General features: G+C 40.3%; 2 protein-coding genes across 2 annotated transcripts; both read left to right on the plus strand.

Annotated features, from left to right (window-relative positions):
- The first annotated feature begins 9,350 nt into the window (after positions 1-9,350).
- On the plus strand, positions 9,351-15,392 carry LOC111917507 (rho GTPase-activating protein 5). The gene is made up of 5 exons (XM_023913189.3): positions 9,351-10,033; positions 10,421-10,541; positions 11,309-11,428; positions 11,600-11,830; positions 12,999-15,392. Exons 1-5 carry the CDS (start codon positions 9,615-9,617, stop codon positions 13,386-13,388), a joined length of 1,281 nt encoding a protein of 426 aa, XP_023768957.1. The 5' UTR covers positions 9,351-9,614; the 3' UTR covers positions 13,389-15,392.
- LOC111917506 (protein FAF-like, chloroplastic) lies at positions 14,511-15,164 on the plus strand. The gene has a single exon (XM_023913188.2). The coding sequence runs from the start codon at positions 14,511-14,513 to the stop codon at positions 15,162-15,164; it is 654 nt and encodes a 217-aa protein (XP_023768956.1).
- Positions 15,393-16,701: the final 1,309 nt, after the last annotated feature.

A 16,701-nucleotide genomic window follows, 5' to 3' on the forward strand; every position in this document is an offset into this window, starting at 1 on the left:
ATATGTTCAAATAAGGCCTTTGAGCCTTTGCATGAGCACAAAGATGTTAGCTTTACGTGATTATAATGCTTTGGGAAGCTGGATCTACGGTTTAGAGGAGCGGATCTGACCTCAGGAGGTCAGTTCAGCTTGAGCATGGCATGAACTCGCCGAGTCCAATAGCCGACTCGGCGAGTAGGACGAGGGTTTTCCCGATAATCACACAGTTGGTGACTCACTGAGTTAGGGAAGTGACTCGGTGAGTCAGAGGGAATCTAGAGGACAGAGTGCACGATGGTACTCGTCGAGTCAGGAGCCGGACTCGGCGAGTTGGGTCGGGACATTTCACAGATTGTGATCTGTGATGATTTGTAGAGTTGAGGATTGACTCAGTAAGTCGAAGGAGGACTAGGAGAGTGAAGAAAACGTGTGGACTCGCCGAGTCACAGTTGTGCACTCGGCGAGTTTGGTCAAGGTTGACCGTTGACTTCGTTGACTTTTAGGGTTAGTCAATGTTTGGACCTTAGAGTTATCGGAAGGGTAGGATAGTCTTTTACCCTTACTAGAGGATGTATAGAGAGAGAGAGAGAGAGAGATTAGCCTAGCCTTGAGGGTTGTATTAATTAGAGTATTTATTTCATGTGATTAGGCAGGGGCTAGACCAGAGTTTACCGAGTCAGAGATTTACTGAGATATCCGAGGTGAGTCTTCTCACTATACTTTACCTTGAGTAGGTAATCAGAGTTATGTGATACATTGTTTGTATGCTATATATGTGTTATGTGTTGCACTGCATTATTCTATGTGATTTATGTTGTGCATGTGTACAAAGTTAGAACCGGAAGGTTCACAGAGATAGAACCTGAGGGTTCACAGAGTTTGGGTGCACGGACCCATAGAGTTATAGCCTCGAGTGGCTAATATGTGTTATATATGGTATTTTGGGGAACTCACTAAGCTTTGTGCTTACAGTGTTTCGTGTTATGTGTTTCAGGTACTAGTGAGGATCGCGGAAAGGCGCCGACTTGATCAGTACACACACGGGATATTTCTGTTATGAGATCTTCGGATTGATATATGTTATGAATTGAGTTTTAAACAATGATGCTTTATAAATAATGAACGAATTATGTTTTTATCAAATGCGAAAAATTGTTTTGAAATTTACGGTGTTACAAGTTGGTATCAAAGCCTTGGTTTGAGGGATTCGAGTACAACTTCGGGCGTATTTGAACTCAAACTGAGGATTTGAGAAATATTTTCAAAAGAGAACCAAGTTTTCTAAAAAGAGTAAAAGATTTTTGGAAAACGTAGAGCAGAGTCGTGTGTACGATCAGTCAGCACCCGAATGGTGATTTCCCAAAATACCCTTATGTTATATGCTTATGAGATTGATATGATGTATTCTCATGCTAGAGTGGGCTAGGTATTCCTATTAGGACTAGAGTGGCCTGATTTGTGATGCCTTAGCCTAGGGGAAGGTGAGCTGCTATGAGATGCTTGAGAGTGAGTAGGTAGTAGTGAGGAGCTTATGAAAGATCTGTTAGAGAGTGGATTATGCATAATAGAGTACTTGGGACTTGGGATCCTAGGAGGAGGACTTGGGGTGTATACTAACGCGGTGTGGACGGTAGTATTGGACCCATACTACTGAAACACCGGGGCGGTGTACAGTTCAAGTAAGAATCTTCGGGATGCCAGGGATCAAGGAGGGATGAGTTATCGAGTGCGAGTATGCTCGAGTGAGTTTCTAATATATCGTATGTTGTATTTCAGAGGTAGATCATGGTGAGGACATGTCATGCGCCAGAGAGCAGCGAGACTAGTGATGAGGAGATCCGCCGGATCATCCATGAGGAGGTGGCTGCGGCCATCAGGGCAGAGATACCAGAGATGTTCGGGTCTATTAAGACCATGCTGATTGAGACTTTTAATGAGCGTTATGCCGCTCTTTCTGAGGCTGCTGTTGCAGCGGCCACCGCAACCGTCGCTGTTGCTAGGCCGCAAGGGGGTGACTCGTTGTTGTTCAGGGAGTTCAGCAACACGAAGCCACCAGAGTTTGATGGGACGCAGGATCCGATTGCAGCGATGAGATGGGTATCTGACATTGAGGGGTGTTTCTATACATGCTCGTGACCGGAGCACTTGAGGGTTCGGTTTGCGCTGAACCAACTTCGCCTGGGGGTGAAGGACTGGTGGAAGTTCGCGACAACACACTATTCTCCAGCAGAGCTTGCTGCGGTGACCTGGGAGAAGTTCACCGCCATGTTTCGTGATGAGTACGTTCCCTCGGTGGAACGGGATCGGTTGGCACAAGAGTTTTTGACCCTTAAGCAGGGTACGGAGTCTGTTACGGTTATTACCAGGATGTTTCATGAGAGGGTGATGTTCTGCCCTGAGCACGTGTCTACTGAGCAGGCACGTATGAGCCGTTATTTGAGTATTTTGAGGAGAGATATTCGGGAGTTCGTGGCAAACTCCTCGTACCAGACAAATGCCCGGAAGAGGGAGATCGAGATAGAGACTCAGGCTAGGGAGGAGGCGGAGTCTCAGGGGAGGGATCGGCGACCGGCACAGTCCAAGCCGGCAGCCAAGCCCGCTGATTCCAGAGCAGGGAGCCAGAAGGGTCGCACTTGTAGAAAGTGCGGCAAGGGTCATAATGGAGTTTGTAGAGATGGATCTTGCTACAAGTGTGGCAAGGAGGGGCATATGGCCAAGGACTGCCCCAAGGGGTTTGCAGTGTGTTTTCACTGCAACCAGACCGGACACCGGAAGGCCGAGTGTCCGCTACTGCGAGGGTCAGAACAGGGAGCTTCTCAGGGGTCTGACCCTGCTGCTGTTAGAGCTTCTGATAGTCGGCCGGTGAAGACCAAGACGCCGAAGGCTCGGGGGAGAGCCTTCCAGTTGACTGCGGAAGAGGTCCGCGCAGCGCCCGATGTCGTGGCTGGTATGTATTCCTTCATGTATTTATTTTAATGTTTGAGATTTTTTGCTTATATTATGATATGCGTAGGTACTTTTCTTGTGAGTTCTGTACCTGCTTTGGTGTTATTTGACTCGGGTGCGAGTCGATCTTTTATATCGTTGGATTTTAGTCAGCACATCGGTATTAGTCGAGAGGCGTTGAGTCGACCTCTGAGAGTCTCCATCACCGACGAGAGAGAAGTGTATGCCACGGAGGTGATTCGAGGATGTGTACTCGAGATTTTCGGTGTAGAGTTTCCTATTGATTTGGTCCCGATTGCGATGGGGGATGTCTGTGTCATCGTAGGCATGGATTGGTTGAGCAGATTTGGAGCAGTTATCGATTGTGAGCGGCAGCTGGTGACTATACGAGACCCAAGTGGAGGAGTTCTTACGGTGTACGGTGAGGGTACCCGTCCCGTTTCAGCGTTTTGTTCGGCCGCTAGAGCGAGGCAGAGTCTACAGCAGGGCTGTAGTGGTCTTGTAGCGTATGTGATGGATACGAGAGTTGGTGCAGAGAGACCGAGTACAGCTGGGGAGGTTCCGATAGTGCGTGAATTCCCAGATGTCTTTCCCGAGGAGTTACCGGGTGTGCCTCCCGAGAGGCAGGTTGAGTTTCGCATTGATTTGATTCCAGGGGCAGCACCTATTGCCAAGGCGCCCTATTGCCTTGCACCACCAGAGATGCAGGAGTTATCCTCGCAGCTTCAGGAGTTGCTGGGGAAGGGGTTTATACGGCCGAGCAGCTCGTCGTGGGGAGCACCAATCCTTTTTGTGAAGAAAAAGGATGGTTCGCACCGAATGTGCATAAATTATTGAGAGCTGAACAAGTTAACGGTCAAGAACCGTTATCCTTTGCCGAGGATCGACGATTTATTTGATCAGCTGCAGGGAGCGTCTTGGTTTTCCAAGATTGATCTGAGATCTGGATATCATCAGATGAGGGTGCGCGAGGAGGATATCTAGAAGACCGCATTCAGGACTCGTTATGGGCATTACGAGTTCGTGGTGATGCCATTCGGGCTCACCAATGCACCTGCAGCGTTCATGGATCTCATGAATAGGGTATGCTGACCGATGCTGGATCAATCAGTGATTGTGTTCATTGACGACATTTTGGTGTATTCGAGATCCAGGGAGCAGCATGAGGAGCATTTGCGAGAAATCCTCAGTATGCTGAGATCGGAGAGGCTCTACGCCAAATTCTCCAAGTGCGATTTTTGGTTACGGGAGGTGTAGTTCCTTGGTCACCTCGTTAACCAAAAGGGGATTTTGGTCGATCCGGCCAAGATTGAGGCGGTGATGAGTTGGGAGGTGCCGAAATCTCTTTCTGAGATCAGGAGTTTTCTAGGGTTGGCCGGCTATTATCGGAGGTTCATCAGGGATTTCTCCAAGATTGTTGTTCCTCTCACCAGGTTGACTCGGAAGGGTGTGGTGTTCAGCTGGGGCCCAGAGCAGCAGGCCTCATTTGAGACTCTTCGCCAGAGATTGTGCGAAGCCCCGGTGTTGGCTCTTCCAGAGGGAATGGAGGACTTCGTGGTGTAGTGTGACACATTGATATTTGGGTTGGGCGCGGTGTTGATGCAGAGGGGGCATGTGATCGCGTACGCATCGAGGCAACTGAAGCCCCGTGAGGCAAGGTATCCCACCCATGATCTAGAGTTAGGGGTTGTGATGTTCGCCCTCAAGATTTGGCGCCATTATCTGTATGGGGTTCGGTGTACGATATACACGGACCACAAGAGTTTGAAGTATTTGATGGATCAGCCAAACCTGAACATGCGTCAGAGGAGATGGTTGGATGTAGTAAATGATTATGATTATGAGATCATGTACCACCCGGGCAAGGCTAACGTGGTAGCTGACGCCCTGAGTCGTAGGGCAGAGAGCGCCCCGATTCGGGATATTTGTATGAGATTGACGGTGATGACTCCGATGTTGGACACCATCAGAGGGGCTTAGGCTGAGGCAGTGAGACCGGAGAACCGTAAGAGAGAGCGAGTTATCGGACAGGTGTCAGAGTTCGTGACCAATAGCAGAGGGCTTATGACCTTCCAGGGTCGGATTTGGGTACCGTTTGTTGGAGGAACGCGTACCATCCTGATGGAGGAGGCGCATAGATCGAGATCCTCGATCCATCCTGGGGCCACTAAGATGTTTCTGGATCTTAAAAGGGAGTATTGGTGGCCTTGTATGAAGAGAGATGTAGCATGGTTTGTTGAGAGGTGCCTAACCTGTCGCAGGGTTAAAGCCGAACATCAGAGACCGCATGGTAAGTTGCAGCCACTGGAAGTCCCAGAGTGGAAATGGGAGCAGATATCCATAGATTTTATCACCAAATTGCCGAGAACGGCGAGGGGTGTCGATGCGATTTGGGTGATAGTAGACCGTTTGACAAAGAGCTCTCACTTTCTCGCCATTAGTGAGAGTTCTTTTGCGGAGAAGTTAGCAGAGATATATGTGAGAGAGGTGGTATCGCGGCATGGGGTGCCGATCTTGATTGTGTCAGATCGAGATGTGCGTTTCACTTCCAGATTTTGGAAGACATTCCATGAGGAGTTGAGTACGAGGCTGCATTTTAGTACCGCATACCACCCACAGACTGACGGTCAGAGCGAGCGGACGATTCAGACGCTCGAGGACATGCTCCGAGCATGTGTGTTGGATTTTGGCGGAAGTAGGGACACGTATTTGCCCTTAGCGGAGTTTTCCTACAACAACAACCATCATTCGAGCATTGGAATGCCGCCCTTTGAGCCGTTGTATGGGAGGAGGTGTCGGACTCCCATTTGTTGGGGAGAGGTGGGGCAACGAGTGATGGGTAGCACATAGATTGTGCTTCAGACGACAGAGCAGATACAACAGGTCAGGCAGAGATTGTTGACCACTAAGAGTCGCCAGAAGAGTTATGCGGATAGGCGACGATCCGAGCTTGAGTTCCAGGTCGGTGATTATGTTCTCCTGAAGGTATCTCCTTGGAAAGGAGTGATTCGATTCAGGAAGAGGGGCAAGCTAGGGCCCCGGTATATTGGGCCGTTCAGAGTAATCGCGAGGGTGGACAGGGTAGCGTATCGCTTGGAGCTACCTGCGGAGTTGGAGCGGATTCATAATACCTTCCACATGTCTCAGTTGAGGAAATGTATAGCCGACGAGTCGGTGGTAGTGTCGTTAGAGGATATTCAGGTGGATGCGAGCCTGAACTACGCGGAGAGACCAATTGCGATTGTGGATCGGAAGATCAAGGTTCTGAGGAACAAGGAGGTACCTCTGGTGTAGGTTCAGTGGCAACATCGGAGAGGATCCGAGTTGACTTAAGAGCCAGAGCGGGAGATGCGTGAGCAGCATTCAGAGCTATTTCAGGGATGAGTCTTCGAGGGCGAAGACTGTTTCAAGTGGGGGAGAATTGTAACATCCGGAATTTCAGGTATTATATTTATTCGTTGAATTTCAAGTTTTGTGGAAGAACTCGGCGAGTTGATGCGTAGACTCGCCGAGTAGAGACGCGAATCATTATCCGGGTGGATAGCTGGACTCGGCGAGTCGCCCCCAAGGACTCGGCGAGTCCATGCTGTTTAATGAAACCCTAATTCCTCGGGTTTGGGGCCTATTTAAGGGGCCTTATGGCCGTCATTTGCGGCTACCAAACCCCAGAGAGAAACCCTAAGTGAGCTAGAGCGTTTGTGAGAGGAAAGAAGTCATTTCTTGATCATTGTTAGTGTTTTTGCAAATAGAAGAGGACCAAGACAACAGGAGGCTGAAGAGGGTGCTAATCCAGTGATTCCAGGGCTCAGAGACTTCATTTTGAGGTATTCATTCGACCCTTCTTCAGTTTATGGTGTAATTCTTAGAGTTAGGTATTTTTAGCCCCTTTAGAGGATGGTTATATGGAGTAATTGGTCCCCTCTCGTGTTGGTGCTGTAGATCTGGACCCAAAGAGGTTCAGAGACCCTTTTCCCTTGAGCTTTATGAGTGTTAATGGGGGTTATGAGCTTTGGATGTCATTTTAGAGGTCATATCTTCAAATAAGGCATTTGAGCCTTTGCATGAGCACCAAGATGTTAGCTTTACGTGATTATAATGCTTTGGGAAGCTGGATCTACGGTTTAGAGGAGCGGATCTGACCTCAGGAGGTCAGTTCAGCTTGAGCATGGCATGAACTCGCCGAGTCCAATAGCCGACTCGGCGAGTAGGACGAGGGTTTTCCCGATAATCACACAGTTGGTGACTCACTGAGTTAGGGAAGTGACTCGGTGAGTCAGAGGGAATCTAGAGGACAGAGTGCACGATGGTACTTGTCGAGTCAGGAGTCGGACTCGGCGAGTTGGGTCGGGACATTTCACAGATTGTGATTTGTGATGATTTGCAGAGTTGAGGATTGACTCAGTAAGTCGAAGGAGGACTAGGAGAGTGAAGAAAACGTGTGGACTCGCCGAGTCATAGTTGTGCACTCGGCGAGTTTGGTCAAGGTTGACCGTTGACTTCGTTGACTTTTAGGGTTAGTCAATGATTGGACCTTAGAGTTATCGGAAGGGTAGGATAGTATTTTACCCTTCCTAGAGGATGTATAGAGAGAGAGAGAGAGATTAGCCTAGCCCTGAGGGTTGTATTAATTAGAGTATTTATTTCATGTGATTAGGCAGGGGCTAGACCAGAGTTTACCGAGTCAGACAATTACTAAGATATCCGAGGTGAGTCTTCTCACTATACTTTACCTTGAGTAGGTAATCAGAGTTATGTGATACAGTGTTTGTATGCTATATATGTGTTATGTGTTGCACTGCATTATTCTATGTGATTTATGTTGTGCATGTGTACAGAGTTAGAACCGAAAGGTTCACAGAGATAGAACCTGAGGGTTCACAGAGTTTGGGTGCACAGACCCACATAGTTATAGCCTCGAGTGGCTAATATGTGTTATATATGGTATTTTGGGGAACTCACTAAGCTTTGTGCTTACAGTGTTTCGTGTTATGTGTTTCAGGTACTAGTGAGGATCGCGGAAAGGCACCGACTTGATCAGTACACACACGAGATATTTATGTTATGAGATCTTCGGATTGATATATGTTATGAATTGAGTTTTAAACAACGATGCTTTATAAATAATGAATGAATTATGTTTTTATCAAATGCAAAAAATTATTTTGAAATTTACAGTGTTACATTGTGGGTAGTTGGTAGTATAGTAATGGATGGACCAAGTTGACATTATTATAAATAGATAGGATTCTATTTATATTGAGTTGTCATACGGCAAATATGGAAATGTTTCCATAATGGGAGTTGGATATTAAGAATCTATGTAGATTAGAAACTTTTATGCAAGAAGGATGTTCAAAGGAATGTACTTTGAATGTGTACTTTGTAATATCATTGGCAAAGTCTTTGTGACTTTTGTGCTGTGACATTACAAAAGGGTCATTGCATGAAATGTTAGAATCTAACATATTCTAATAGTGGCAAGAATTTGGTATTCTTACACTTGTGATAAGGATTGAGAATTGTGAAATGGACATCATTGGAAATGTGTTCAACCGATCTATTTCACAAAGTAAAGACCATAGATAAACATAGTGTGCATGCTTGGAGCATGGGATGACTATTGTTTCAATTCAAGTGTGCATCATTGGAAATGTGTTGTATCAACAACTAATAACAAAAAGTTAACAAAAAACACAATATTTGAATGTCCGATTAGAAAATGCATAAAAAGAGCAAAAAAAAGTGTCTCAAATGAAAAAAACATGCACCATAACATGTCATAACGTGCCATAGCACACCCTATCTCGCTTTTCCACGCTTCACGTCTAACAACAACATTATGAGGCTTTTCCTAACGACAAAGTTGCGTGTCACGCCATGACACACCTTTTAGAACACCGATCCCACGTAAAATATCATGATAAAAACCTAAAGAAATCATTCATAAGTACTAAATGAGTAAAAAAACAAAAATGACTTATTTTGAAACAAAAAGAATATTAAGGAGTAAATGTGTACAAAAATAATAAGGACAAAATGTGTACAAAATGAGAAATATATTATCTTATTAAGTCATTTTTCTCGGCTAACCTAGAGTAACCGGTCATAAGGACTGAAAATGTACAATTTAAGAAGTTGAAGAGGTAAATGTAAACGAAAAAAAACTCAGTGACTAAATATGTAAAAATCAAATAAATATTATACAAAGAATTTATTGAAATATGTACAAATCAAATGAATATTATGCAAAGAATTTATTGAAGCTGATCTAAAAGATGATCTAAGTTCCAATTCAACAAAATGACAATGATGCAAATAATTTATAATCAAACCAAACTTTTGAAATATCAAATAAGATTGGGATATGTAAATCAAAATATAATGGAGAATTAAAATATAATATTTTGATTAAATAAAAAAAAGGAAAAAACTTCCTCATTTCTCTTTGGAGTTTAGACTTTAGACGCTCCATCCAAAAAGCATAAAAAAATCTCCCACTTCATGATGCTCACGTTCTATTAATCAATCCACAATTCCCTCCCAATTTTCCATTTCCCCCAAATCAAAATCTGCCCTCAAATCATTTCGTTAATCCCACCACCAAAGGCCAAATCTCAACCAATATTATTTTACTCAAAAATCTCTACAAATCCAAACAGACAAAACCCACCTTCTTGTTTTCTACAGCCATGACAGAGGTCCTCCATTCTCCATCTTCATCTTCTTCTTCTATGCAAACCCACCATGACACTGCATTGTTTCAGTATGTAAATCAAGAATCGGAAGAATCAGTAGACAGGGTTTCTAGGGTTACCGATTGCCAAGAAGATGACGACGAAGACGATGAATTGAATGTTCGAAGAGAAAGGGATAATCAACAGCTGTCGTTATTGGCACTTTTGTTTACCCTATTCAGGAAATCTTTCTGGGTTGCTGCTTCTTGCAAGACCACAGCTACAGAAGAGCAGCAAGATCTTTCTGCTATGGAGATTGGATGGCCCACTAATGTGCGCCATGTAGCGCATGTTACCTTCGATCGGTTCAATGGGTTCTTGGGTCTTCCTGTTGAGTTTGAACCTGAAGTTCCCAGAAGAGCCCCTAGTGCAAGGTACATTTCAAATTTACAATCTTGAAATTCACGTCTCTTAATGTTTTTACTTGATTATTCTTGTTTGTTGAAGTCATTAGCACTTGTTAATTCTTCTCCATTCTCTTTAAAAGTGTTCTTGTTGTTGTAATTCATTTAAAACAGTCGAGTAAAAGAGAGTCTTATATCAAACCTAATAACCATTATATGCAAATTTTCATTAATTCTTGCATCTTTTTTTCCATATGTGCCTATAATCAAGAAAATAGACTTTTATCACATAACCAAATCTATATTCCAATTTCAAGGCTTTACTCTTACTCCTATGATCTATAGCCCTATCAAAAACCATTTTGAGTTCTCCAATCGCATTTTGACAACTGTTTTTTTCTTCTTCTTTATTTATAGTGCTACAGTGTTTGGTGTTTCCACTGAATCAATGCAGTTATCACACGACTTCAGAGGCAACAGTATTCCAACAATCCTCTTGCTCATGCAGCATCGCTTGTATAGTCAGGGTGGCTTACAGGTATGCCAAAATTTCATTTTTTTTTTTTTTTTTTTTTTTGTATCACAAAATAATAAACATTACCTATGAAAATCAAAGTAGCTAAGAAGCTTAGGTAGTTAGGTCTTGTTTCTTTCTTTTTCCTCTTTTTTCTTGTTTCATCATGCCAATTTTACACATTTACCCTTGTCCCTTTTTTGTCATTTGACATGATAATCAGAAGTTGTTAAACAATGAAAACAAACTATCAGCTGATTGCAATTAGGTATCATATAAACTTATTCAAACACTTTTTCTTCCTCATAAACTAATAATCACAATTATGAAAAAGCATAAGTTGTCTTAAATAAGCAAAAATAAAGAAGCAACACCATAGTCTTGTTAACATTAAATCCAAGAAATATCAATACACTTCCATTTCAGTTTCTTTCTATTACAACAATATACATTCAAATTTTTTTTATCTTATGGTATTTTCCATTGAAAAATTCACCCAATTGTAACATTGTGCTTTCATTTTTTTTTCTTATTAGGACACTATATTTTGAAATAATCCACCTAATTATAGCTTTTTATTTGTATGACATTGGGTTATGAATCTCATAAAAGACCTTATATGTTGTGTTTTTTCTGGATTAAACCTCATCGTTATCTTTTTCATGAAAAAAGATAAAAGACCTTACATTTTTTCCGAAAAAAACCTTCAACTTTGTTTTATTTCCGAAAAAAACCCCTCAACCTTTAAATGTTTCCAACTAAACCCTCAACTTTCTATGCTATATTTTCAGGCTGAAGGTGTTTTTAGAATCAATGCAGAGAATAGTCAAGAAGAACATTTGAGGAATCAGTTGAATAGTGGAGTGGTTCCAAATGGTATTGATGTACATTGTTTGGCTGGTCTTATTAAGGTATATGAGGAATTAAATATGCGATTATTTTTTTTTTTGGATTGAAGTGTGTTTTTTTGGTATGATGGAATGGAATCACATATTCCATTCCTATTCCGTAATCCTCGATTCCATTCCGTTCCCTCTTTGATTACTACATTTTTTTTTTTTTAATGTGGTTTTGATTTTCAGGCATGGTTTAGAGAGCTACCGAGGGGAGTGTTGGACCCACTTTCACCTGAGCGGGTAATGCAGTGTGAGTCGGAGGAAGATTGTGGTGCCCTGGTCAGGCTCCTACCCCTGACCGAAGCTGCCCTACTTGATTGGGCAGTTAATCTCATGGCTGATGTTGTCCAACAACAACATTTTAACAAAATGAATGCTCACAACATTGCCATGGTTTTTGCACCCAACATGACACAGGTATATATTATTATTATTATTATTATTATTATATTCCATTTGTAAATTAAAAATATTCAAAATCGTTGACTTTGACTTAATTTCATGAAAATGTTTGACTTTACATTTGTTTTCTGGGTTATTATCTTAAAAGACCTTATATAGTCTGGGTTTTTTTTTTCTTTCTGGATTACAGCTTTATTTTTATTTTTTTTTCTGAAAGTACTCTTAACATTTTATTTTTTTCCTGGAAAACCCTTGTCCTTTTATTTTTTATTTTTTCTGGAAAAACCCTAAACTTTTTTTTTTGTTCGGAAAAAACCCTTACGTTTAACAAGTTTTTGATGTGGTTAATATCGTAAAAGACCTTATATGTTGTTTTTTTTTTTCTGGATTAATCCTCAACTTTATTTTTTTTTGGAAAAAGACCTTGCATTTTCCCATTTTTTCCTATTAGACCCTTTTAGCAATTTTTTTCCAAAAAACTTGTCAAATGTGATGGTTTTTTCCGAAATAATTACAAGGTTGAGGGTTTTTTTTGGAAAAAAAATAAAAAGCTGAGGGTTTCTCCAGAAAAATGAAAAAAATACAAGGTCTTTTAAGGGGTTAATCTCATAAAATACCTTATATTTTGTGGTTTTTCCGTATTAAACCTCAACTTTATTTTTTTTCCTTGACAAAGGCCTTGTATTTTTTCATTTTTTTCGATTTGGACTTTTTAGTCATTTTTTTTCTAAAAAACTTGTACAATGTGAGGTTTTTTTTTTTTTTTTTTTTCTGAAAAAACTAAAAAAATTGAGGGTTTTTTCGGAAACAATTAAAAGGTTGAGAGTTTTTTTGGAAAAAAGTAAAAAGTTGAGGGGTTTTCAGGAAAGAAATGAAAAAAAATACATGGTCTATTACAAGAAAAAAGTAAAGTTGAGATTTATTCTGAAAAAAAAAATCCAATATATTAACTCGTTTTAACAATAAAAACTACTAAAAGGGTCAAATAAAAAAAAATGAAAAAATGCAAGGTCTTTTTCATAAAAAAAAAAGTTGAGATTTAAACAAAACAAAAGAAGACAATATATAAAGGTGTTTTACGATATTAACCCTGGTTTTCTTACAACACAGGTATTTGAATTAGATTCATACGCCATGGTTGACTTTCAAAAATAAATGTTTGACTTTATATGTTTTGTGACAGATGGCAGATCCACTGACAGCTTTGATGTATGCAGTCCAAGTAATGAAGTTTTTAAAAACCCTCGTCACAAAAACCCTCCGTCAAAGACAAGATTCACTTCTGGAACCCTCTGCAAGTCCGCCAGATGAGAACGACCACCACCACCACCACCACCACGGGCCGCCATGTCTCCGCCACAGCCACGAGGGAGAAAAGGAGGTGGATTCTAGCGGCTCTGATTCTGTTTTGTTGGATAATGTAACGGATGATGATCATCTCAGCTGCTCAACCTCCACTGAAGAATCTTATGGAACTGGGTTTTGTGAAACTCCCGTGGCGGAGAAGAGCAAAGGGATTGTGAATCTGAGCTCGATCACCGCGTTGATGGAGAGGATTGAGACGTGGCGGTGATCGGAGAGTGATGGTGGTTGGAGGAGGTGGAGGATGGTGGGTGTAAGTAGTAAGTAGTAGTGATTGTGTTTTAGGGTTTGTGAAGGGTTTGTATGAACTTGTTTGTGGAATTTCTTTTTTTATCAATTTAAATTCAATCATTTTGTTTGTTTTTTTTTTTTTTTGTAATTTGAAGTAATTCTCTTATATTCTTTGTCAATTTATACGTTGTGTTATTATATAACAAATCGTAAATTTATCGTACAATATGTTCTTAAGGTTAAATGTAAGAAACAATAATCTAATTTCATTTATTTGTATGTTATGATATCTTAGTTTTGTTTATTTCTAATACAATGGTATACTTTTGACTTTTTTTTAAGGTATTATAATTTGAAAATTTTATGTGATTATGTCGTACTTATTAACTTTTTTCTTTGTTATGATATTACAATTTTTAAAAATCTACCTAATTTATTATTGCAATTTCATTTTTTTTTCCTCATTAGAACATTAGATTAGGAAAAACATCAAAATAAATTAATACTAGTTAAAATTGCTTTGTATTTAATAACATTAGCGATTTTCGACTTCTCTTACAACTTACAACATTGTATTTTGAAAATTTTGTCTATTTCTAGCGATATCTATTTATAGAAATAAAAATAGGATGCTAAAAACAAATATAGTACATCGATATTTCTTGTATTTAAGCCTTCTTTACGCTTTTGTTACTTTTGTCGAGAGTCAAGACATTCACGTGGTGAACAATATATCGACTTTGGTAAGATTGAAATAATAAAGTATATTAAAAGGATGAATTTTAAAGAAATCTTGACCACTAATTTATATCCACATCACCATAACAATTGACCACTCATCCATTAATTGTTTCTTCAACTGTCAAACACATGATCACCTATTTGATAGCACCCCCTCCCTCCTCACCTTGTGGACCTTGACCTAATCAACTACCCCTACCCACCCTACCCACCCCACCCCACCCCACCCCACCCCTCATCATGTTAACCTTGTATCTAGGAGGCTTTATCTGTGTTCCCACTTGTTTTGTGTATTTGTGTTGTTCATCACACAATCATCATCTCTAAAAGGATAATAAAAAAAAAAACAGTACCTGAAAATATGGCTGCCTGTGGAAGCCTTCAACATATCTTTGATAAGCCATCGCCATTAGAGACCCCAAAAGCTTCCATTGATGATTCATGGAAACGCATCAATCCCAATAAAGCCATTGACGATATGTTCAGTGAGCTTCATTTCAATGAGAAAAACGATTTACGTCCATCCACCAACCATTATCAATGCACGAGTGTTGGCATGAATTCAGAAAGCTTATCCATGTGCACCGAAGGCCTTGGTTTTGAAAGCTTTGATGACGTGGTTGAAGATATGAAAGAAAAACAAGATGTTCATATTGATCATCAACGTAAACAACAACAACAGGAGGAAAGAACGACAAAGCATGCAGTATCAGAGATGTTATCAGGTGATCAGTCGAAGAGGTCGAGGATAAAAGGAATGGAATTCCCTCCACCAATTTCTTCTATTGGAATCAGTGGGAAGCCATGGGTGTATCTTGAATCTTTTCGTAGCAATGGAAGGTTTATTCTTAAGGAGGTAAAGATCCCGACTCAAGAACTCTTGCATGCATGTCGAGAAGATGGAAGATTGAAGTTGCAGTTTATTCAGTCTGATGGTGAAGCATTAAATGAAGAAGACGATGATGAAGAGAGAAAAAATGGAGGTGAAGTCCGTAACAATGGTGATGGTACATGATCAAATGAGATTAGAGGAGATCAGTCGCCATATAGATGGGAAGTGTTTAATTTCTTTGTGAATAATCATTTGTTTTTTTTGCATGAATTAAGTATAATCATCTGTTGAGTAGTGTTTATGATGTAAATTTCAAGCATTTTCATGATTCTAGAAGTAATAAAACTTTGTCGTAGGTTCGAGAAGGATGTGTGTTCGTATTTTTGGTGGAGCAAAAGTTTATGTTATAAATTTATGTGGGTAAAGGTTCCAAAAGTTCCTTCTTTGATCTAACATACGTAGAAAAGTAAACCATTGGTCGACTTCACCATCGGTCTTGGAGAACGCTTTAGGGCTTAGGCTTCTATACTTTATCCTCAATGAATATAAACAATCATCTAAAAAATAACTAATTACACCAAAAAACAGAGAATTTATATGGTTACACTAGCTATGACAGAGATATTGTATGGCTACACAAGAATAGTACCAAAATAGCTAAACCCGAACGATTATAAAATATCTAGCAAAATAGCAATGTATTGTTATGCGGTAACCCTTTAAAAAAGCTTCCACACTTGATATTTTCTGAATGACTTCCACACGTGATTATAAAGTGTTTTCACATGTGATTATAAAATAGTAAAACCCGAACGATTATAAAATATCTAACAAAATAGCAATGTATTGTTATGGGGTAACCCTTTAAAAAAGCTTCCACAAGTGATTTTTTTTAATGACTTCCACACATGATTATAAAGTGTTTTCTAAGGCTCAAAATCAAAGCAAGATGCTTTGATAAAACACTTAAGAAAAATCAATAAACTTGGAACTCTCAAATTTGATCTATCAAATTGCTCTAAACATTCTCCCTTTATCATCGTCCTAAACATTCTCTCTCTTTCACAGGGGTAGCACCCATGGTGCTACTTCTTAAATTTTTCATAAATTTTTTGGGAAATTTTCAGATGTAATATAAATTTTCTAGCGTGCTATTTCCCAAAATCACATGTGTTACACCTTGACTTTTTCCTTATTCCTCCACTATTGATAGGAAAAGAAAGCTAACCCTAAAACATTCAAAATTAGGAGAGCTGGATTTGAACCCAAACCTCGACAGTGGGGATGATAAGAGTTTTTTTTTTTGAACGGTTGGATAGTAGTTAAAAGTTAGTATCATTAAGTTAGTAAAAATCACGAACGCACCCGAGACCTCCAATCTGCGAGACATAGTCTCTACCAAGTGGACATTTAATCTCATTTGATAAGAGGTAGTGATTGGATTGGTCCACTTAAAGTGCCCTAGAAATCCAACAAAGCTTCTAAAGCAAAGTTTCTTTGACATAACGACTGGATTGGTCGAAGACTTGATAGCTGGCTGGATCGGTCATTTGTGGAAAAAACAACTATCATATTTCAACATTCCACCTCGACTGAGACTCGTCAACAAAACGAGTTCCTCTAAGTATAATATCCAACAAAACTGAGTTCAGCTTCAAACCTGGTGGGATGTCAAGCCACCAAGCAAATTACACCATTTTGCTTGCAAATAAAACGTAAT

Source organism: Lactuca sativa, chromosome 2 (assembly GCF_002870075.4).
Source record: "Lactuca sativa cultivar Salinas chromosome 2, Lsat_Salinas_v11, whole genome shotgun sequence".
NCBI lineage: Eukaryota > Viridiplantae > Streptophyta > Magnoliopsida > Asterales > Asteraceae > Lactuca > Lactuca sativa.

Excerpts from the sequence above, each read along its gene's own strand:
- LOC111917506 (XM_023913188.2), top strand. The coding sequence starts at position 14,511 with ATGGCTGCCTGTGGAAGCCTTCAACATATCTTTGATAAGCCATCGCCA.
- LOC111917507 (XM_023913189.3), top strand. The coding sequence starts at position 9,615 with ATGACAGAGGTCCTCCATTCTCCATCTTCATCTTCTTCTTCTATGCAA. Across the intron at positions 11,429-11,599 it reads GTTTGGCTGGTCTTATTAAG|GCATGGTTTAGAGAGCTACC; the intron begins GTATATGAGGAA and ends TTTGATTTTCAG. Across the intron at positions 11,831-12,998 it reads TTGCACCCAACATGACACAG|ATGGCAGATCCACTGACAGC; the intron begins GTATATATTATT and ends GTTTTGTGACAG.